At 39.1% G+C, this 24447-nt stretch overlaps 1 protein-coding gene across 3 annotated transcripts in view; it reads right to left on the reverse strand.

Annotated features, from left to right (window-relative positions):
• Positions 1 to 1395: 1395 nt before the first annotated feature.
• The window catches only part of LITAF (lipopolysaccharide induced TNF factor), a 43851-nt gene continuing 20799 nt past the window's right edge, over positions 1396 to 24447 (reverse strand). For all 3 annotated transcript variants that reach the window (XM_069085936.1, XM_069085926.1, XM_069085933.1), the window contains exons 2-4: positions 9407 to 9616; positions 6247 to 6403; positions 1396 to 3908 (exon numbers count right to left, since the gene is read on the reverse strand). In XM_069085936.1, coding sequence (XP_068942037.1) covers positions 3800 to 3908; positions 6247 to 6403; positions 9407 to 9611 — 471 coding nt within the window. In that variant the 5' untranslated portion in view covers positions 9612 to 9616 and the 3' untranslated portion in view covers positions 1396 to 3799. The remainder of the gene's footprint in view (positions 3909 to 6246; positions 6404 to 9406; positions 9617 to 24447) is intronic.

Below are 24447 nucleotides of genomic sequence, written 5' to 3' on the forward strand. Positions count from 1 at the left end.
AGGACTCCCCTGATTATTTATAATCACCACCTGAAAGACCAGGAGTGTATGCCAGGTGTAAGGAGAAGGCCTGGGGAAGAGAATCAGGTGCTTAAGACACACAAAACTCCACAAGGCAGGATTGATGCGTATTTATGAAAAAGGCAGTTTTCAATGTCAGTATGAGGAGCTCCCAAAATAGGCACGCTCCATGACCTGTTAGTCACTGTTACATCACGAAAAGATGCATTTCTTTAACAAGGCGACTGAGCCCCAACATCAGTGTTCTCTTCATGTCCGTCTTTGTGCTTCTATGAGACAGGACCCATCCGTGTTTCATGCATGTTCTGCACCATGCTGGTTACAGACTGAGTGTTTAATAAAGGCTTGACAAAATTTTACAACTATTGTTCTAAGAGCTTTACAAAAACATGTGAACTGAGCAAACTTCTTCCTGTAAGGGCACACATGGATTAGGTGAATGAATAAAGCAAGAATAATATGCTAGTATCTGGATGACATTTTAAAATCCTCCCAAAGTTCTGAGTGCTTCTCTAAAAAACATTACTTGAAACTTTTTTTTTGTAATATTCTCTTTCATATATAACTTTAGATGTGACTTTCAATTTATTCATCATTTCTCCTACCTAAAATACAATTCTAACCAAAGGTAATTCTTTTTAGACATTTCTATGAACACAAATAGAGAGATAACTTTAGTAGAATTCAAAATACAAACTTCTTTGTAAATAGTATGTACAGACTGAGGTTCACTTGGAATATTCACACAGCATAGGAGATTTCAGTCCACTAAATTGTAGCTATATTTTAACCCTCCATGCAACAAGGTGTCCCTGAAGAGAGGACTACAGTATAGCAAGAGAATAGCTTTTCTAAATGTCTCCATAACAAACTGAAGAGCGTGTATGTTTAGGATGCTAACTCAAAAGGTCCCTGTTGATTTTCCACTGGCAAATGCTATAGACTACAAGGATATAATGTGAGTAGTTACAGTAAAAATGGAATACTTTACATGGAAAACGAATGAGATGCAAATAGATACTGTACTTATGAGGGCAGCTAGGTGGCGCAGTGAGTAAGAGCACGGGCCCCAGCATCGGGAGACCTGGGATCGGTTCTGGCCTCAGATACTTAACACCCACACAAAATAACTGGCCGTGTAACCTTGAGCAAGTTACTTAACCCCAATTGTTTAAAAAAAAAACATACTACACGTTCGCAACTTTGTATAGGTATACTGGCACTTTTGGCCTGAAATGAACTAAAATCTTTCTTTAGGGTGTAAATATATTTAAAAATCTTTATACTGTTAAATTCACTGCTTGCAAATTACCTCACCCAGGTACTTCCAAACATATGCAAAATTAATAAATATGAACTTTGCACAAGATAATGGAATGTCCTAAAATGTGCCTGATTTTATTTTTTAATTATATACATTATACATTTTGCCATCTACAAAGTGCATTTTCATGCACAATGCAAAGTGCCTGCATTACAGAATTTGCATATATTAATTTCAACAATAGCCTGAGACTGTTTTACATACCACTTGAACAAAACAGCTAGAAACACACCATCTTGAGTTCCACACAACAAAGGAAGAATTCTAAACACACCTGGTATTAGTAAGCAGTGATTTTTAAGACCATAAATTATAAATTTTTCGATGACAACATAAGCTGCATCGAGATGACATTCCTCAATTTCCTGAACCCTTCCATATGACTGTATACTTAGGTAAAAGCAAACGAATGATTAAGAATGTGCAGGGATACCTGATAGATATGCTGTCTTCTTCCTGGCACCAACAAAGGCCTCAGTTAACGAACCATATTTTGCTGGAAGTTGAATAATACTTTTCTTCCATTTTCTATACATTTTGTTTATAACATGAGCTGCAGTTTGAGTCTTGCTACCATTGAGATGAAATACGGGTTCAAATAAGCAGATTTGATACACTGTATGAATGTATCTCATAATCATTTATCTTGACTTTAAGGGTACACTGTGGGAGACTGGGTTAGTATGCACTTTTTATCACTAAATATATTCTACCACCATATGTTTAATAAAGAGTTGGGGTTTTTTGTATTGGGTGGTTTGTTTGGTTTTCTTTTTTGAAGCAACAGTTGCAACATAATATGAAACCTTTCCTAAACCCACAAAGAGCCTTTTATAAAATGCTCACCAAGTAAATCAAAGACTTAATAAAAGGCCAAAGTATTACAAATAAAAGTCAAAGTACTTCAAGAGAGCCGTATACCTTCCAACAACTTTACTTTGGAAACAAGATGGGATTTTACCCACACCTAAAAAGAATAAGTCATCCTAATTATCAATACTATAACCATTACAAATTTTAACCAATAGATAACTTTCATTCAACATTTTAGGGCCGCTTTTTAGACATATTATCCAGATATTTCCTTTACTCTCACTGAATACTGAATGAGGAATCTTGAAACCTGAGTCCCATTTGTATGTTGGTATCAAACACAATACAGTTCTCAATCAAAAGGGCTCTCAGCTGAATAACTGAGTCTTAACAGTCATGTCTTAAAATGTGTTGAAATGAATTTGATTTGTGAAACTAAGAGTAAATTCAAGTTTCCTCTGAACTAGATCAGGTTCACAAGGTCTCCTACAATATGCAGGCCTTTGGTAAAGAAGTTCCAAAAATAAGATCTATCTACAAATCAAAGCCATGCTTTCATATATTATTAAAAAAAAAAACCCAGAATCCGAAAGTTTTTTAATTTTTAAAATTATTATTGCAGAGGTTGTTGAGAGCCGTGATGAGCCAAATTAAAAGCAATAAGGTTGTGTTTTTGATTTGTGTATGTTTTTAATAAAAAGGGATGCCACATTGGCATATGTAAGAATGTTATTTATAGTTAGTCAAGATGGACTGATAAGCATTTCCTTTGAAGTCATTTACAAAGATAACTCAATCCAAAAGTAAGTTTCTTTGAAAAAAATAACTTCAATCACTAAGAAAATTAATGGATCAGAAGGACCCATCCACTTCATGTGCTAAAGGTCTGACCACTCAACTATAACTGAGAAAACAGAGAATTATAAAGAAGAGATTCTACTCCTGACAAGCTCTCATGAACTTATAGAAATGGATCTGGTAGCAAGCACCTTATGTTAAGAATTACTAGATTACCCCCCCTTTTAAAAAAACAATAAAAAAGTTAAAGTGAATTTTTGTGCTCATAAAAAGTCCCTAATTAAATGGTATCTGAGACTAGCATCTCCTAAGGTCTCTAAACCAAGATTCTGCCCCATGGAAGGGCAAACTGTAGGCACTGTGGATTGGTCCAGCCTCTTTTTGGCCAGTTCAGTCTCAAAACCAAGGCAGCCTATGACTTGTGTGTAAAGACCATCAGCAAAGGTGCTAACAGAGAAGGCAGGAGGGGCCTGCCAATCAATAATCACCAAATGAAATCTTAAATAAGCCAGCAATCAGTCAAAGACAGTGATGACTTTGGTTCATACATAGGCAGACTACACTGAAACCAATGTTCTAGAGGTGAAAATGTCTCTGTATGTCCTTTCACGTTCTCCAAACAGCACATTCGTAGGTTTGGAGTTTGTTGGGGGTATGGTTTGGTTTGGTTTGGTTTGGTTTGGTTTGGTTTGGTTTATTTGTATTTTCTCCTTTAAATGGACCACTGGAAAAATCTGACCACGAAAAAGCAGACCGTCACCAGTGGTGGGCTTGGTGAAGTTTCTGAAGGACTTGAAAAACCATCAAAGCTTTTTAGGCATATTCATCACATTTGCCTTGGTCCTACAAACGCTTGTAGGTACCAAGAAGAGCTTTGCAATTTGGGCAATAGTGATCAACATCCTGAAGGGCATCCACACAAAATGGAATGAAACAGCAGCCAGCTATACATCTGAAAGAAAAGGAAAAAAAGTCTTGATTCACCAACCCAGGGATTTTTCCACAAGTCGTCTTAGACATAAACTATAAAAACCAGAGACTGCCTCTATCTCAACTTCTCTGTGGAGACCTAGAATAGCATTAGTTGCAAAATAAAGGTTCTTAACTTCACTTGTGTCATGGACTCCTGTAGTGGTCTAGTGAAGCCTACTGACCTCTTGAGAAGGTTCATTTTGAGAGAATAATTTTTTTCGTTTGCTTTTTTTTTGGAAGGGGGAGGGCAACTGGGGTTAAGTGACTCGCCCAAAGTCACACAGCTAGTAAGTGTTAAGTGTCGGAGGCTGGATTTGAACTCAGGTCCTCCTGATTCCAGGGTCAGTGCTCTATTCACTGCGCCAACTAGCCACCCCAAGAATAATGTTTTAAAAATTCATTAGTATATAGGAATATAAAAGAAATCAATTGTATTGAAGTATATTATATACATATACACATACATAAAACCAAGCTCATAGGTCTCAAGTTAAGAATCCCTGGGTAAAGAAGGGCTCAATAATGTTTTATGATATTGATAATATAAAATAAATCTACAAACAATCCAGGAGATCTACTAATGTAGATCTGCACATTCTGTTCAATTTACATGGTGTCAGAGAATTGATTGGGGTATTGAGGTGAGTTAAGTAGTTTGAGCAAAGTGAAAAAGCCACTAAGTGTTAGAAGCAGGTCTTGAACTCAGTTCTTCCTAATCTTTAGGCCATCTCTCTCTCCATTATATCAAACTACCTCTCAAAATCCCTTTTAACTTTCAAAATCTTTAACTTACCTGTGGACTGTTACTAAAAAGAGACAAGACCTGTAAGCCAATTCAACCCAACAAGTATTTATTAAATGCCTACTGCTTCCAAGGCACTGCCCTCAGGGAGCTTACATTCTAATCACAGCCCTTACCAGAAACACTAAAGCAAAGCCTTGCTAGCAAAGGCATTTGTGATGTTAAGTTGGACTAGAAAGAAGGTGCTTACGATTACCAAGAAGTACTGGTGGTTTAGAGGAAGAACAGTCAAGAGTCCATGCTCACCTACTTTGACTGTGATCTAAGATTTTGGCCAAGAAATTCTCTTGAGTCTCAATTTCTTAATTTATAAAATGGGAAAAATACTTATACTTCCTGTACCTGAAAGGGCTGCCATGAGACTTAAGGAGAATATGATAGCAAAATACTTTGTAACATTAAAAAGCTACAAATATATGCTATTATCTCTATTTTAGCCACTACCAATTAGGAATTATGTTTTTGATTTAATGCAATAATCTAGAAAGGGGAGGCTAGGTGGCACAGTGAATACAGCACCGGCCCTGGAGTTAGGAAGACCTGAGTTCAAATCCGGCCTCAGACACTTAACACCAAAAACTAGTCATGTGACCTTGGACAAGTCACTTAACCCCAATTGCCTTCCAAAAAGCAAATAATAATAACAATAATAATGATAATAATCTAGAAAGAATCTGACCCCCCCCCAAATCTCTCTTAAATAAAATTTGTTTTCATATGCATTTATCATTTTTTTAAGGGGATAATTTAGCTAATAAATTCTTCAAAGTTAAAATTAAATATGTGGGGCCATTGTTTTGCATTTTCCTACTTTTGGAGATTAAAACAGTCTTTGATGCTGAGGCTCAAAAAGGATGTTTAGCATTTTCTTCCTCAGGAATTCAAAATATGCAATCAACGGTATAGTGTGAGTGGGTAGAAGCGATACTGGACTAGGGGCCAGGAAATTTAGTCTTAGGTGTGTGTGCGTGTGTGTGCGTGTGTGTGTGTTATGGTCCCTTTAGCAGTCTTATGAAGTCTCATGGACCCTTTCTCAGAATGATGTTTTTAAACGCATAAGATTTAATACACAGGACTACAAAAGAAAACACTTTTTATGAAACAGTTATCAATATCAATCTATCAAATATCCTTGACGATTTTTTAATGTCACAGATCCCAGATCAAGAACCCTTGCTCTAAGGATAACACTCAGCATTACAGAAAACTACTACAAAATTTGTTTGCAAATATAGTTGAGTAATTTTACCACAACAGCAAAAGAAATTATGAAATTGAAACTTCCTGATTATTTCACATCTGAAGAGGAACAAATGGGATATACATATATATAGCAGGGGTGAGACCAGGAGACCTCCGGATAAGTATTTCCCCGAACAAACGGCCAGAAAACTTTCCCTTGTCCAGCTGCATGGAGAGGTACCCCAGTCGGGCACTTCTAGGTTTCTCCTGCTCACCCCTGCCTGAATGTCAATTCCTACTCTTATGATAAGATACTAGAAGTTTATCAACTCACCCCAATAAGCAAAGGCTGCCACAAGAAAGCCAAGTGAGGGCTCCTGCGTTAAAGGAGAGACTGGTCACTATCATCTTGTTACAGGAGGGACAGCACATCTGGATGGGACGGTCAAAAAAGGAGACAGGCTGCTGCACGTACACAGTCTGAACTGCAACTGAGCAGAAAGAGAGAGCAATGCTTTTTAGATGATCGTTATGAATGATTAATCATTTAATTTGTTTGCTATTCATGTTAAAAAGCAGTAAGTCACACCACTATCTCATTTAATTCTCAGCCATTCTATGAGATAGGTAGGGTAAATACCATTATTAGTCCCATCTTGGAGATAAGGAAGCTTGGCTGGGAAGGATAAAGTCATTTGCCATGTGGTCAGGGAAGAAGGAAGCAATCTCAAACTCAGGTCCTTTGACTCCGACTGCTCATAAGAGAGGCAATGATGGTGCAAAAAAGTGGATGAATAATCAAAATAATAGTCATAGCATCAAAGCCCAAGAGCTGGAAAGGATCTCAGTGACCATTACTCTAATCTCCTCATTTTAACTGACAAATATAATGAGTCCCAGGAGGAGCTAAGGGAATGGTCACATTTTTGTTAATAGGCATTAATTAGTCTATAATCAGTTTGCTCACCCCTGGGGTCAATTCTGGATATTTAAGCATGCATGCTATGTGGTCAAATAAATTTCATTTTAATTTTCAGAAGCTCTATAGAAATACAATTAATTCTTCCAATTTTTGCTTCTCCTCTACAGTCAATTGATAATTACTGAAAGGCAAAGTAGTGGACTAAGAAATCGACCACACTTATTAACACAGCTCAAACTTCACCAAAAAACCACTTACAGAGCACTCGGCAGCTCATGGCACTTTGGGTCTGAGCTGGAGAAAGGTAATGAGAATGTTAAAATGCTGGCAGTTTTTTCCTAAACTGGGAAGCAGGCAGAAAAGAAAATTCTTGGTTTTAATCAAATAAAAATCTCTGAAGAAAAATCCATCTTCTCCCTTCTCCCCACCCCAAGAGACCTAAGCTTCTCTTCCTGGTTTTTACTGGCACCATAAATGCTTTGTGTCTAACATCAGTCATTGTCAGGAAATTCTTTCTTATAATGTTGAAAGGACTGACATTTCAATATCTAAAGTATGTGGTGGGGACATAGGATCACAGGACATAGGATGAGAGACTAAAAACTGGAAAAGACCCCAATAACTCTTAAAACTAAAGGATCAGAATAATAATGGCAGTCTCCTTGCAGGAAAGAAAAAGGAATCATTCAGAAACGATTTCTCTTTCTTGGTAACAAAGAAGAGGAAGGGACCACAGATGTCTCAAGGCGATAATTTTTTTTAATTTAATAAAGAACTAGTTAGCAATAATGCAGGATTGATATAATTTTTAAAAGTAGCACACAGAGAAAAAAAGTACATACAGGCAATAGTCGTGGCCTAAAATAACATGAAATTATTCTCCTGCTCCTTTCAAGGATGGAATGTGGTCTAGTGGTTAGAGGGCTAGCCTGCAATCAGGGAGACCTAGGTTTAGCTCATTCCTCTAAATACATACTAGCTGTCAGACTTGACCAACAATCACTGAAACCTCTTGGTGCCCTCAGGCAATTCTCTAAAATTAAAAATGATCAATCTGTATCTGTGGAAGGTGTTTCCAGACTGAACATTCTCTACACAGGTCTGCTCCCCTCCTGACACCCTCACCCCAAAAAGAGATAGGCAAGGGAGGTTAAAAATAACATAGAGAACTGTTACTCAACTGGCTTTAATTATTAACTAATTACATCCCTAAAGCAGTCCAGATGAGATGGCAGGTATAGAAGAAGAGGAGAGAAGTCAGAACAAATTTTGTCTGAGCATACAGCAAAGCATGCTTTTTTGCAAGGGCCCAAGTTCACTCATTCCTAGGCCACAACTGCTCCCATCCCTGTTTTTTTTTGCTTCAGTCTCCATGGCCACATATAACCACAATTCCTGGTGGCCCCTCCAACTGCTGTCCCCACCCTGAAAATTACCCTGGGTATACACCAACAGCAGGTTGGGCCCCTGTGACAGGCTGTGAAATCAGCCTGATCTACAGTATAAAGAGAGAGACCCAATCTACCCTACTTCATATACCCTGGCAGTATATAAATACAGAGTCAACAGGACCTTAATGAGGAACGTCTAAGGCCCAGTAACAACCCACAAAGTCAAACAAAATATCCACGGACATAACCCAAGAGAGCAGATTCTTTAAGGAAAAAGCTGTTTCTAATCTTCCAGAATAGTTTATCTCCCCCACCCTTGCATATTTATTTTGTACATTATCTTATTATTTTGTATACTGTCTTAATATTCCCTTACCAATGAGTACATTACAATGCCCTCCAGTACAATACAGAGGAAGCTCCTTGAGGGCACAGGACATTCTTACTCTTGTAAATGTGTAGCATGTTTTGTTGTTGCTGCTAAGTCCTGTCTGATTCTTCTTGACCTCCATTTGGGTTTGTTTTTAGGCAAACATACTGGCATGGTTTGCCATTTCCTTCTCCAGCTCATTTTACAGCTGAGAAAACTAAGGTAAACAGGGTCAAGTGATCTGCCCAGGGTCACACAGCTAGCAAATTTCTGAGGCCAGATTTGAACTTAGGAAGATGAGTTTCTATCTACTGCACCACCTAGATGCCTTAAGTGCCTGTTTGACACATAGCAAGATGAACTGATTAATTAACAGATTGACCGATTGATAGATTCTAGGTCTGGGCAAGACACTTAACCCTGTTTGCCTCAGTTTCCTTATCTATAAAATGGTCTGGAGAAGGAAATGGCCAACTACTCTTGCATCTTTGCCAAGAAAACTCCAAATGGGGTCATGAGGAGTCGAACACTACTGAAAATGACTAAACAACAACAAAAAGGCTTGAAGAAAGAAACCTTATGGCTAAGGAAGAAATGGAAAGGGTTATAAAGAAATAGGTTATGTTGGGGTGGCTAGATGGTGCAGTGAATAGAGCACCAGCCCTGGAGTGAGGAGGACCTGAGTTCAAATCTAGCCTCAGATGCTTGACACACTTACTAGCCATGTGACTTTGAGGAAGTCATTTAACCCTAATTGCCCTCCAAAAAGCAAAAGAAAAAAAAAAGGAAATAGGTTAAGTCAATCACTTACTTGTATTAGGATTTGGAACTGGCAAAGGCTGAGAATAGTACCCAGGAGGATTCATACCCTTCCCATCTGCGCCTGGCACTACTCCTGGTACAGGCCCAGAGGGGGGAGTAGGAAAATGACTGTTGATAGCCATTGTCTCTTCATAGGAAGGAGGCGCGTTTGGAGCCGATGCTCCTGGAACGTTATATGGTCCTGGAGCTGACATCTTATCTAAAATAAAATTACAAAAAGTTATTCTTCTATTCAGAAAACATTTATTTCATGTCATGGTACAAGGCTCTGTGCTAAGCATTAATTAGGCCAATGTGACAGATCTGAAGTCTTTTCCCTTGTTTTGACACTTCTCTACCTTGAAATCTCCACCACCACCACTATCCTGCCATTTATGTACAATTACCGCCCCAATTTCTCTCTTCTCTACTCACTTCTTAACCCGTCCATTGTAGTCTGGCTTCTGAGCTCAACCCTCAAGTGAAACTACTGTCTCCTGGGTTATTAATGGTCTCTTAATTGCCAGATCCTTTTCTCAGTCCTCATGTTTCTGCTACATCTTAGTCAGGGCTGACTACTCTCTAAAGAAAAGGTTCTTAACCTAGTAGAGGTGGGAGATTTAAGGGGATGGACAAGAAAAAAAAATTGCACCATGATTTTCACTAACCTCTAACTGAAATTTAGCGTTTCCTTCATTTTGAATATAAGCAACAATCAGTGGTAGTCATATCAGCAATACCTCTGATTTTGTCATCAAAAGAAATTACAGATATTGTCATATCACATTATAGCTGAAAACAGACTGAATATCCAACCTGACATTCATGTTACCTTGGCAAAGACCACCCCACAGCTTAACATGCTGATTCAAGCTGAGACTATCTTTAAACTTTAATTTGTCTATATTTAAATATTGGGTCTTGCTATTTAATGTGTTAATAAAGAAGCACTTATTACTATACCATGGTTTAAAAATATTTTTATAACTGTATTTTAATATAATTCAGCCAGCTAGGTAGCATAGTTGATACCATCACTGGGCCTGCCATCAGGAAATCTGGCCTCAGACACTTACTATCAGTATGACCCTGGGCAAGTCACTTAACCCCTTTTTCTAGTTTCCTCGATTTTAAAATTCGGATAATAATTAGCACCTACCTCCCAATGTTGTGAAGATCAAATGAAATAAGTTGTGAATCTCTTAGCACAGGGCCTAACATAGCAGGCACTATATAAATGTTAGCTATTATCTCATAATCCTATGTATTTCATTTTAGGCATTTAAAAATCACTATTCTCAGACAAAAAAAAGGTTAGGAAAAAGGTTAGGACCCCCTACAGAAGGTCTCCCAGGGGAATATTTTCTTCTCACTGAGTTTCTGTGACATTGCCCTTTCTGTGTGTTTTCCTATCCAGCAACTTCTCCTTCTCCTTTGCTGAAACTTCCCCTAGATCCCCTTCCCTTCCTGTAAGTAAACCCCCAAGGGGTTTACCTGGCATCTGAAAGACAAAAAACACTCTCAGTGACTTCACCAGCTCCAATTCAATTATCATCAAAGTGGAAACTTCAAAGATGTAGAGACATTCTCTCTCCCTCCAAACTCATCGCCTCTTCTGGCTGTCCTTATTTCTGTCAAGGACATTCCCTTTCCTTCCCTAAACCAGGCTGGCAGCCTTGAAGTTGTCCTTTACACCTCACTAGCCATCACCTTAAATTTCCGCCCACTGGGTTGCCAAGACTCCTGGATTCCACCGCCTCAGTATCTCTTGTATTCCTTTCTCTCAAATTCATACAACTGCCACCCAGGTTCAGACTCTCCTCTTCTCTTGACTGGATCATTGCAACAGACTCCTAAGAGGTCTCCCTCTCAAATCTTACCCTATCCTCCACACTGCTATTAAGTGACTTTTCCTAAATCAAAGATATTATCATGTCACCTCCTGCTCAATCAATTAGGAACAGGGAAAAGGACTGGATCTGTGATTTCACTGATACAGGGGAATTCCCAGATGAGGAAACTCCATCTTCCAATGCAAGTCAGCACATTCCCTGAAATTTACAGTCTTAGAGTTCCTAGAGCACCATGGTTATTGCTGTTGCTCGTTCTTCTCAAAGAGAACCAATGACATCAGGGGTGTGATGTCTTGACTTGCAAGTGAATTGGATTTAAGGGAGGCAGGGCTGGGCAGAGTCATCACCCTCACTCTCTTCTCCAGTTAATGATCCAGTCAAGAGAAGAGGAGAGTCTGAACCGGGGGGTCCAATAACAAGACATAGGTCAAGATGACTGATGGACCCAGTTGCAGTGGGAGACCATAGCCTTTTTAAGCTAAGGTCTTTCCCAGGTCCCAGTTAGTATGAAGCAAAGCCCATTCAGTCATTAAAGGATAGGTAAGAATTCAGGCAAAAAATGACCTAGTTTGCCTTCATAGAAGAGTCAATTTGGGAATGGGAGACCCTAGAGCACTGAGATTTGGTCGGCCCAGGGTGAAATAGCCAGTACGTCAGAAGCAGGACTTCTGGGCTCAGAAATCTGTTCTCTACCCACTACCGCTTAATTAACAAGCATTTATTAATTTACCTACCCTATATCACACACTGTTCTACACAAAAAAAGCAACAATTCCTTCCTTCGAAGAGCTTATGAAAGCCCTGGTGGGTCCCTATATAATACGGCCTTTAGGATCAAATACAAATACCTGTTTGGCATTTGAAATTCCTTACAAGTCAGTTCCTGTTGGGCTATCTTTCCAGGCCTAGACTATATTATTCCTCTTCCCTCACTCTATGGCTCAAACAGGTCTTCTTACTGTTCCTTCCCACATGACACTCACAGCTCCACAACCTTTACACAATCTGTCCGTGCCTGGGAAACTTTCCCTCTCTCTCATCTCTGCACTTCTTAAAATCCCTGCTTTCTACCAAAGCTCAGTTCTGATACCACCCACACGAGGCTTCTCCTGATCCTTAAAGCTGTTAGTGCCTTGCCCCCTTCAAGGGGAATTACATTGTGTTTTACTTCGCATCTATTCATGTTGTCAGTTCATGCCATACACGCTTCAATTCAGAGTGTTAAGTAACTGTTCTGAGGACAGGGGCGAATTCATTTTTGTGTTCCTTTCCTATGGGTTAACACTGTATATCCTAGGTGCTTAATTAACATATGGCTGCTGAGTAATGGACAAGCAGTTTTTGAAAATCGCTTGCCTCAGGAGATGGCTCACATGATCATTTGGTGTCCCCCCACTCCAGATCTGCTGAAATCACTGTCACGAATTTTGCTCAACATACAGAAGAAAACTAGATGAAGAAAATGGCCCAAATTAACCGACATCTAACACAAAAGGCCAAGCTTTATATAAATAGCTTTTTCTTTGCTTCAGTGACAAGCTAATATTTAAACTTTCTTTAAAATATTTAGAAACTTTTGAGCTTCACTGAATTTCCCATTTATACCACTGCCATCTTTAGTAAATAAAATGAAAAGGATATATTTTTTTTAAATCAACTTGTAAAACTTCCTCGATTTTTAAAAGGAAATACAAATGCATCCAGCACACCACACATACTTTTTGAGAAAGGGGGTAATTTTTTTTTTTTTTCAAACAAACCAGGTGGCTAGAATTACAATTTGTAAACAGGGTGTGCTCCTGTCCAAGACTTTGTTGGCTGAACCATAAAGCAGTTTGATTAGTAGACAGTAGGATCCTTTGTGTGCTTTAAAAAAAAAAAAGATTGGGCATGGTATACCTGGTTAGAAGTATCTGCCTCAAGCAGAAGTCAATAAAAGAATATGTGAGAGAGAGATTCCATGGTCATGGGGCCCTGGTTCATTTTATATTGACATAGTTACTTTAATCTACTTTTTTCTCTCATTATGCAATATCCGGCTACCACCTTCTTGTGCCCACTAGCTCCCGGATGGGGCAAAGGCTGACATATCATATGACTGTTGACTATCAGGAAATCTTTTTAACGTCAAACCATTATCAACTTTATATGACATGTGAGTGGAAGAACGGACGTTAGATGGGGGGGAAAATGCAAAAAGGGAATAAATAATAAGCCAGTTAAAGGGTATTAGTCACACAGATGGTCCTTAAATGGAAGAATCAAAGAATTCACTACACAGAAGTTAGCTGAAGTCTAGCTACAGATGGCACTAATAATTCCTGCATATTTGCTTCTATCACTTCCTTTTTGGTGCCTATGTTTTCAACAAAAAGAACAATGTCATCACTGTGATTCCTTGAAGTAATTTACATCCTTGACGAACTTCAGTGACTCAATGCCTCCCCAACCCACTTTTTTTTTTATTAAACTGTGAGTCAGAGATTTGCTGGAGATTTACTATTAACATTCAATGTTTAAAATTACAAGATTGGACAATCAGAAATTGAAGGGACAGATTGAAGGGGGGGAAACATCTTTTACAAATGCACCACCTTTACCACTGGGGAATGGATAAACAAATTGTGACACATGAATGTGGTAGAATTCTACTGTGCCATTAGAAATTATGAAAATAAAGAATTAAGGGGCAGCTAGGTGGCACGGTGAATAGAGCACTGGCCCCGGAGTCAGGAGGACCTGAATTCAAATCCTTCCTCAGACACTTAGCACTTACTAGCTGTGTGACCTTGGGCAAGTCACTTAACCCCAATTGCCCTGACTTCCCCCCTCCAAAAAGAAAATAAAGAATTAAAAGGCATGGGGAAGCCTTATATAAAGTAATTCAGTGTAGCATAACACAGAAAACCACGTATACACATGTATATGTGTGTGTATATATATAGTATCATATATGTAACTATATATTTTATATATAAATATAGAAAATTGTGTGTGTGTAGAGTTAGCAAGACCTGAGTTGGAATACCACCTCAGATATTTACTGTGACCCTGGAGAAAGTAATTTAACTTCCCTAAGCCTTATTTTGCTCATCTGTAAAATCAGGACTAAAAGATCACTAAAGGGGGGTGGCTAGGTGGCACAGTGAATAGAGCACCAGCCCTGGAGTCAGGAGGACCTGAGTTCAAATCTGGCCTCTTAACATGTAACACAAAAAAACTAGCCATGTGACCTTGGGCAAGTCACTTAACACCAACTGCCCTCCAAAAAGCAAAAAAAAAAAAAAAAGATCACTAAGGTTCCTTCAAGCTTTAAACTTATGATCCTATGGTAAACAAGAAGGGGAAAATCAGTAACAACTAAACACGATGTCATTATAATGCCAAGCTTTGCTTTTGCTGAGAAACATTCCCCCACACTTTTGTAAAAAGGTGAAAGATAATGCATGAGGAATGTTGCATACACAGACACAGATGAAGTGTTAACTGGTTTTGCTAAACTTCTTTCTGATCGTTTTAAAATATTTTGTTACAAAGCATGGCTGTGTGTGTGTGTGTGTGTGTGTGTGTGTGTGTGTGTGTGTGTACGTACTGCTAGGAAAAATAAATTCTGAAAATCATTATCCAGCAAAAATATATTTTGAAAATCATTATCAAGTTATCAGTAAAAACAAGATTTTTTTAGTGTATCACTCATTTTAATGCAAACAGACACATATCAGGATGGAAATAAATTCTGTATGCCAAAACTGGTGAAAATATAACTTTTCAGTTTTCCATCTCTCTAAATAGCAATGACTTAATGCTGTCCTTATTTACACGGCTAAATGAAACTTGAAGCACGGATAGATCAATTTTCAAAATCTTTGCTTCTGGTTATATAAACTGAATAGCATCCATCACATATTACTGACCAAAGAACTGGGACCCCATCTGATGCCAGAATTTTCAAATATGGCTTCTGAAGACTTTTAAAGGCTTCAGTATCTGTGCTTTTTGCCATTATCATGGGAAAGCAAGAGTTCAGAATGGTCCACACATCCTACTGGTAACTGAAACTTTGTTTTCCTAAGGAATGTGGAACGTTCTCTTTGCCTACAATCAGGAACAGTTGCTTCTACTTGCTCTAAAGGTCTTTATTCTGGCCCATACAAACCCATCTTTGTGCAGGAAGCCCTATGACCAGTCTCCTTTCTCATCCCACCTGAAAGCAAGTATAGTAATAATAACATACAAGACCGCCCATGATCAGAGCTTCTACCTAACACTGCATGAAAAGCAGGGAATCCATCACCAGCAACAGAACCTACCACAAGAATTTCAACAGCATACATGTGCAATACTTAATATAGCTAAAATCTATGTAAGGTTTTCTGAGCTGAACAGAAATAGCAATGTAGGAGTCAAGTTTAAACTTATTGGCCTTTCATTAGGATGGAAATGACTTTAAATGGAAGACTTTTCTTTTGTAATTTTTAAAAATTAAAATATTTTATTTTCCTCCCCAATTACACATAAATAAGTAGAAGACATTTCTAAAGAAGGAACTGAGCTTTTTGGCCACAGACCAAAGACAGCAGGGTCTCAGTCACCATAGAAACAAGAAGCTTTGAAGGTCAGGGAGATGTCTCATTCTCAAGTTGTTTGATTTTGTTATTAAGTCAGGCTGCCCAGAATGGCATCAGGAATAAATTGTCCATTTTAAGTAATGCTTTTGGTCAGTTTCCCACCCTCTTTTCACCTTTCTGCCAAAGTATGCTAAAAGCAGGAAGTTTTGTTTTCGTCATCTTGGTAGTCTTATTTTATTAGCTATTTCCTATATATTCTAAAAAGCAGCTGAGGAATCTTTGAGCAAATTTAAATTGCTTGTATTTTTAAATCTGACCCTTAGCAACAGAAATAGAAAGTAAGAGAAATTCATGGTAAACAGGGCAGCATCATGGATCACAGGAAAATGTAGCACTTGTTAATACTTTTATTGAACTATTCCTGGGCAGGAATGCAGTCAAAGAAACTTGTTTCTAATCCTAACTCATTTTACTAACCAGTGATGTGACTGAGCAAATTGCCTCAGTTTCCACTTCTGTAACAATTGGCCAAATGATTTTTAAAGGTCCCTTTTAGCTCTAAAATTATGATTCCAAAGTCTCAACATTTAACCCAGTGATAACTTTATTAAATTTCAATTCTTTTGGCAAGCAAAAAATAGTTGCTTACCTGCCTACCACAGATACAGTCACAGTAATATTAATAAACTTCTTTCATCCAGCACTATAGGGGAATGAGGTGTTCTCGTTGGCTATTTTCCCCCAATAACTGAAGCTAACCCGTTTAACCTTTTCGAAATACAATTTATTCTTCTCTTATCTTGTTAAAGAAAAAATCCGTAAACATAATTTCACCTTTTCTTGACTTTTGGTTAATCATAAGAAACTAGTCAAGGTACTGTATTATGCTAGAATACAGTGATGCCCTTAGGAGATAATAAAAGGGGGATACAGAGCCTAGCAGTTTGCCCCTTTGCTATAATCTCCCCAATTACCATTCCTCACTTAGTGATTCTTTGTCTTTTTAATGACATACTTTCTACTCAGACCTGAGTGGACGTATTTGTCAATGGAGAGTTAGAAATTCAACATTCTGCCATCCTACCATTACTATTCCTTGTGATAACTTCAGCAGCTGTCCCTTCCCATCATGTCCACACTGAACAGCTTTGAATCAGCTTGCTACTATAACCCAGGAAAAATTAAAGATGTCTAGTGAATACAAATTTGTAAATCAGTAGCTTTAATATTATGCATAATCCTAGATCAAAAATATATGGCCTGAAGGTGACTTTACTCCCATACCAGGGAGTCAAGTATGTATGCTTTCTGACAGTTATACTCCTCATTTAACAGATTTTGGGAGAGGTGAAGAGGGGAGACAGTTAACAAACTGTATTTCTAAGTTCAGAGTTACATGCCAATGGATAAAATGCCAAAAGTCAAATTTCTGGCCTTGCGGTATGTAGTCCCTCTTTTACAAGACCAGTGATTCTTCTCATATGCCACACACATAGATCACATATGTCCTCCCATTAGCATCTACAACTAAAATGTAAATAAAACCCCCAAAACCTGCTGTTTGCAGTGCTGCCTCACACTATGAAAGCATAACAAAATTTACAATGGGTAATCTTTTTTTTTTAGTTTTTATTTGAGTTTGTTAATGGTTACTAGATTCATAATACATCTTTAAAATGTATATCAGTGCAGGAATCAACCTCTGACTTATTTATGCACAGATAAGAAATTACCTTATCACTATTTTTTTACTAATATCTCAAATGGTCCAATTGTACTCTCAGGCTTGTGGGACCACATCTGAAGACTGTAGCGCCTCAGACTTAAAATCAGAAGACCTGATTTAAATACCAGCCCAGTCCCAGTTTCCTAATCAGCAAAACAGAGATAATGAGATACTATCTATCCTTCAAGGCTGTTTTGGGAAAAGTACAAAAGTGTCACCAAAGTCTTAGAGCAATTTTAATTGATTAATAATTTAACAATGGAAAGCTACACTAGGAACATCCTGTGCTTTGTATATTTTAAAGCACGCTACAAATGGAAGACATTACTACATTTGAGATGTCACATCACAGTGACAAACAAATTAAGAGTATTCCCAGAGGAAGGCAATAGGTAGATTTTAAACCTTGTCATATGAAACTATATAAGGAATTTTTTCCAGGTTAATATTAGTCAATTAGTTTCCAGTCTTCTTACTATCTTAGCCCACCCTCTTGTCCCCCTTCCCTTCCCACATACTCTGCAATCCAATGACATTGGCCTACCTGCTATTCCAGGGATAAGACACTCCATCTCCCAACTCTAGGTACTTTAACTAGCTGTTCCCTATGCTTGGGAATTCTCTCCCTCCTGTATTTTCTGGCTCCCTCCCAGATCTAGCTAAATTTAGGAAAGAAAGCCTTAACCCCAAATCACTCTGACTCCTCAACGACAGGATCCAGGCTAAGCTCTGCTAGGTCACCATTTGGGTGTTACCTCAATCATACTGAGACTTGTTAAAGACCTTAGCTTGAAAAGGCCATGGTCCCCCACTGTATCCTGAGCTATCATCAGTGGTCCTGATCTATCTAGTGATGGCTCTGGAGAGGAAAGTGAGGCTGGTGACTTTGCACAGACCTCCCTCACTTAAATCCAATTCACTTGCATTGCACAGCATCACCTCCCTGCCGTCATGGTCCTCCTTGAAAATGAAGGACAAACAATAACAGCACCTAAATTCCTACTTCCTACAAGAAATCTTTCTCAGTCCGCTATAACTTTACTTTTGTTTTTGGAGGGAAGGCAGGGCAATTGGGGTTAAGCGACTTGCCCAAGGTCACACGGCTAGGTTTGTGTGTGTGTGTGTGTGTGTTAAGTGTCTGAGGCTGGATTTGAACTCAAATCCTCCTGATTCTAGGGCCAGTGCTCTATTCACTGCACCTGGAGCCTGGGGTGGGAGGCTTGTTTTTCAGTAGATACTTCTTGATTGGCCAGTGAGTCAATAAGGTTGTTACATTCTCTGAGCCAGGAGAAGGCAATATAAGCCCTGATGTGTAGCTTTGTTTTGGGGCTCACTTTGAGAAGTGTTCTGTGATTTGATCTGGGTTCTGGGAAGCCGTTGTCCAGAGCCCCCCGGCTTTGAAACCCAGATGTTATTTGGTATGGATGTAATGGTTGGACAGTTTGGAAATCTGTCTACTTGATCTGTTTCTGTCTTGATAATTCTGTCTGTATATTCTGAAGTTCGGGGTGCTGACCTCTTTCCCCTGAACTAGGTAAACCATACATGTTTGACTGATTAAAGTAAGCTTGTTAACCCATTTTGAGTTGCTTTCCTTTATCAAAGCAGATCCAAGAACCTGTGGGAGCAGCCACCCTAGGGACGCCGGGGTGCTTGCTGCTACATACTCAAGCAGTTAAGTGGCAGGGCTGGGATTTGAACCCGGTCCTCAAATGCTAAATCCAGCAATCTCTCGATTAGTACACTATTAGTTGGACAGGTGTTCAATATTAAATTTTTAATGAATTCTTTCATTAAAAATCACAATCTGCTCTCTAAAACATCATTACAGTCAGAATTCTCTTCTCTGTGAGAATGAGTTTTGTCCTTGCCATTGCAGACAGAGCTTTAAAGGTCCACACTGGGTGATTTGCCACTTACTGGAGGAGGAGCTAAGGAGAGCTATCTCATAACCACTTTCCCAACCTCACCCCAGCTGCTTTTCACCTTAGTCATTCTAGGTCATTCTCTATTTTCCCTAAACAAAAAAAGAAGCTGTTGACTTCTCAATGTACCTCCAAAGCAATTGGAGAACTCTAGCAGTGCGTTGGAAACTACATATTTTTTTTTGCCCTTGTCCTCAAAATGAAAGAGGAATGAAGAGTGCTCAATGTAAACTTCTTTAAACTATTTCACAGCTTTCTCTTATCTACCTAAAAATGTTCCAGAGAGCCACCTTTCCACTGAAGAAAGGCAGATGGGTTCAATGTCTATTCCAAATAATTTTGTCACTGAATGTTAGGAAATTCCGGGTGACTCACTCTTCTCTAGTAAATGGAAATCAAGCTCTTACAGATCACAGAAGGTGGCTGTGTGCCAGGACCCAGGTACTCACAAGTTTAGGATGAAACATGGCACATGGAAAGGGAAAGAAAAGAGAGGTTGACACTGGGTGACTAATAGGTCATGAGGCAGCTGGTGGACCAATGGATGAAATGCTAAACCTTGAGTCAGGAGGACGGACCTAAGGTCAAATTGAGCGTCAGACAATTACTACATGTGGACCCTGGCCAAGTCCCTCAACCTCAGTTTCCTCAATTGTAATATGGAGATTAATTATAGCACCTGCCTCCCAGGGTTGCTGGGAGGATCAAATGAGAAAATACTTGTAAAAGCACATAGCATAGCTGCTGGCACAAAGTAGGAACCACATAAATGTTTATTCCTTTACCCCTAATTCTCTTCAGGAGAAAGAAATTCTATTTTGTGGCATACTGCTTATACATGACTATTAACACATTCTCATACCAACACTCAATAAAAGAGTGGTTGCAGAATCAAGTTCCAAAATGACAGAAACCCAAGCTCAACTCAGCTTCTGGATTTCTTGACCAGAAGAGCAAAACTTACAAACCTGGAGAAAAGCCATCTAGTCAGCAATCTCCAAAGCTTCCAAACATTCCCCCTACAAGGGAGAAGTTAATGGGAAAACACAGAGACCTTTAAAATATCAATGGTCTGACTCATTTTGAAACCTCAGGTTTCTTTGACTTATTTTTGTGACCCCAGAGAAGTCATGTAAACTCTCTGGGACTTAATTCCTCATCTATAAACTGAGAAAAGCTAGACTAGATATCCCCTAAAGGTCCCTTCTGGTTCTAAAGCTGTGATCTTTTTGTTTTGTTTTGTTTTGTTTTTTGGAGAGGGGAAGGCAGGACAATTGGGGCTAAGTGACTTGCCCAAAGTCACACAGCTAGTAAGTGTTAAGTGTCTGAGGCCGGATTTGAACTCAGGTCCTCCTGACTCTAGGGCCAGTGCCCCATTCACTGTGCCTCCTAGCAGCCCCTAAAGCTATAATCTTAAGCTCAGGATAAAGAAAAAATAGGCAGGAGGCATAAGGAGCCAGAACCTCCAGAACAAGAGGACCTGATCAAGCACCCTCCTTTAGAGGTCAGCCTCCTCAGGACTCATGCTGTTGAACCCAGTCCCTTAGTAGATGGTGGCAGCCCTGGGGTGGCTAGGTGGTTCAGTGAATAGAGCACCGGCCCTGGAATCAGGAGGACCCAAGTTCAAATTCAGCCTCAAGACACTTAACATTTATTAATCATATGACCTTGGGCAAGTCACTTAACCCCAATTGCCTTGCCTTCCCCCCTCTGAAAAGAAAAAAAAAAGGGGGCGGCTAGGTGGCACAGTAAATACAGCACCGTCCCTGGAGTCAGGAGGTCCTGAGTTCAAATCCAGCCTCAGACACTTAACACAAAAACTAGCCGTGACCTTGGGCAAGTCACTTAACCCCAATTGCCCTCCAGAAAGAAAAAGAAAAAAAAAAAAGAAGGTGGCAGCCCAGTCAGTCCCCTTGGACTGTGAGTTTTGACAAATAGAATGGTTATTTTAAATACACTCTGAAGTGGATACTGTGCTAAATTCCTTTATGAAGAAAAAAGTCCTTTGGAAATACAAATATTTACTCTCTAATTCACTTGTTTTGTAAGTTTTGATGCTCATAAATGAGATCATGCTAACACTTTTCTTAGGTCTGACATGAAAAGAGGCAAATCCTCAAGTTAACGGGAAACGTCCTCTGTTCTGGGACTAGAAGCATGCAAGCTAACAATGGCTGGATCATCAATGAAAGACCAGACAAAGTGAAATCAGATGGGGAAGACTCATCATGTGGTAATCAGAGGAAGCAAAAGAGAGAAGTAATCTAACTTAAGCCCTAACATGGGGATGAGCAAGCTTTTATGCAAGTGTTTTTAAAATATGGAACTAAGTACAATGTGTGTGTGTGTGGTGTGTGTCCACATGTATTTTTGTTGTTGTTCAATTGTTTTCAGTCCTGTCCAACTCATGTGACCCTATTTGGGTTTTTTTTTTGGCACAGATACTGGAGTGATTTACCATTTCCTTCTCTGCCTCATTTTACAGATGAAAAAACTAAGGCAAAGTAGGTTAAGTGACCTTACCAGGGTCACACTGCTAATAAGGTGTCTGAGGCCAGATTTGAACTCAGGAAGTGAGTCTTCCTGACTCCAGGCTTGATACAGTACCCACTGAACCACCTGGCTGTGTGTTTTGGATTGTTGCATGAAATCTTTCTTAATCATCCCAAGTGCTAATGGCACACAAGTGACATATCACAGGGTCTGGAGTCAGGTCTGAATTCAAATTCAGACTCTGACACAATGTTTGGCCCTGGACAAGTTCCTTAACTGCTGTCTCAGTTTCCTCAACTGTAAAATGGGAATTAAAAAAAAGTACTGACCTTACAGGGGTGTCATGAGAATCAATCAGATAACATTTGTAAAAATGCTTAGCACAGTGTCTGGAACATAGAAGGGACTTGTTTCCTTCCTTCCTCCTGTTCCCCAGAATTACCTTGCATTTACTTACATGCAGTTTGTATTTTCTTACAAGTGTTAACTGTTGCTTCACTTAATACAATGTAGGTTTCCTGAGGAGAGGACCAGTTTATTTTTTTTATTTTATATCCACAATGACTGGCCTGTAGTAGGGGCTTAGTAAATAAATGCTTGCTGATTGATCATGAAAAGTGTTTTGCAAACCATCAGCTATTCTGCTTTCTTATAATGTCTTGGTCAGCTTATGGAAACATTTCAACCTCAAGGATTTATGTGTTCAATGCCAGAATGCTGTCACTAAATTAGCTCCAGAATTTCAATAGCCTCACGGGTCTTTTTGCCCTCCAGAACTGGCTTCGTTATTTTCCACAAGATTCCACAGCAAGAATAATATCTCTAAATGGTTCATTGTAGGATATCCCAGCTGGAGATAAAAAGTCTAGACTATGTTAGGGAGGAAACAAATAAAAAAAGAAACCAGGAAATGCACAGGCGTTCAAAAAATGAAGAGAAAAAAAAATACAAATCACAATCTCCTAGAGCCTGAAGAGCTGGTCATTTTTGAGTTTTGCTGAAAGGTCTGGGTAGTGCCTGCTTAAGCTACTTTATCCATCCCTCAGTTTTGTCTTTTTGGTGTCTAACATTCTACCCATTTCTACCCCCGATATACAGGAGGGGAAAAAAGAAAACTCAATTTTGTTTCTTAAAAAAAAAATTGCTTCCCTTGTCTTAAACTACCTGATTGGCCTCAGAAATCACATATCTCCTTGTATGCAATCCATTTACGAACCTAAACCCCTTCTTTTATAGATGAGGATAATGAGTTCCATAGAAGTTAAATGACTTGATCAAGGTCTGTTGATAGACAGTAGCTGGGAGGATGGGGCTTTGAACCTAGGACCTCTGATTCCACCATCATTCTGCCTTACGTGGAATACAGTCTCTCTCCTTATCTCCTCAACATCTTAGAATCCCTGGTTCTTTCAAAACTCAGCTCATGTCACCTTTTACTTTGAAGCTTTCCCCAATTCCCCCAACTTCCAAGACTTCCTTCCCTAAACTACTCTCACTGATTTCCTATGGAAAATCATACTCCGTACTCCATATATACTATATATATATGTATATATATATACATATATACACATATATATATACATACATACACATATATACACATACACAGTATATACACATATATACTTATATATACATGTTGTCTCCCCCATTACAATGTAAACACCTCCAGGATAAGAACTGTTTCACTTTTGTCTTGGTATTTGCTCCAAAGCTTGGCTCATAGTAAACACTTAATAAATGTAGTTTGATTAATGGTATAAAAACAATAATTATTAAAACTCGTGGCAGAAAAAATGAAACATAGGGTTGATCTTGTCACACAAAAAACGTCATTTGCATTTCAGAAATTTTCACTTACAGCTTCACTCTATAAAATACTGACAAATTTCCATGGGCACTTACCATTCTCTCTCCCCCTTACCCCTCCAGAAGCAAACACCATGATTCCTCCACCACCACTACCCACTTCAAACATCTTTTTTTTTCTTTTTGGAGGGAGGAAGGCAGGGCAATTGGGGTTAAGTGACTTGCCCAAGGTCACAGGGTTAGTGTCTTGAGGCTGTATTTGAACTCAGGTCCACTGTACCATGATGAAATTATGGGCAAAAGCATAAGGAAGTCAGAAGATGGCAAAGGGTCTGCTCAGTATACAAAATACATGACCATAGCCTCTGAGAAAGACTGAAAAGAACCTGGACCCCAAATAGGCAGGCAAGCACAGTGTGAAACTTTTATTATGCTCTGAGGACCTTGGAGGGACGTCTTCTCTATCAAAGATAGTTTAAAAATATAACTTTCAGGGGAGGCTAGGTGGCGCAGTGAATAGAGCACCAGCCCTGGAGTCAGGAGGACCTGAGTTCAAATCCTGCCTCAGACACTTCACACACACACACACACACACACACACACACACACACACACACACACACACACAAAACTAGCTGTGTGACACCTTGGGCAAGTCACTTAACCCCAATTGC

Source organism: Petaurus breviceps, unplaced genomic scaffold, assembly GCF_028583685.1.
Source record: "Petaurus breviceps papuanus isolate PSGF00001 unplaced genomic scaffold, PetGlider_PUasm1.0 118, whole genome shotgun sequence".
Classification (NCBI taxonomy): domain Eukaryota; kingdom Metazoa; phylum Chordata; class Mammalia; order Diprotodontia; family Petauridae; genus Petaurus; species Petaurus breviceps.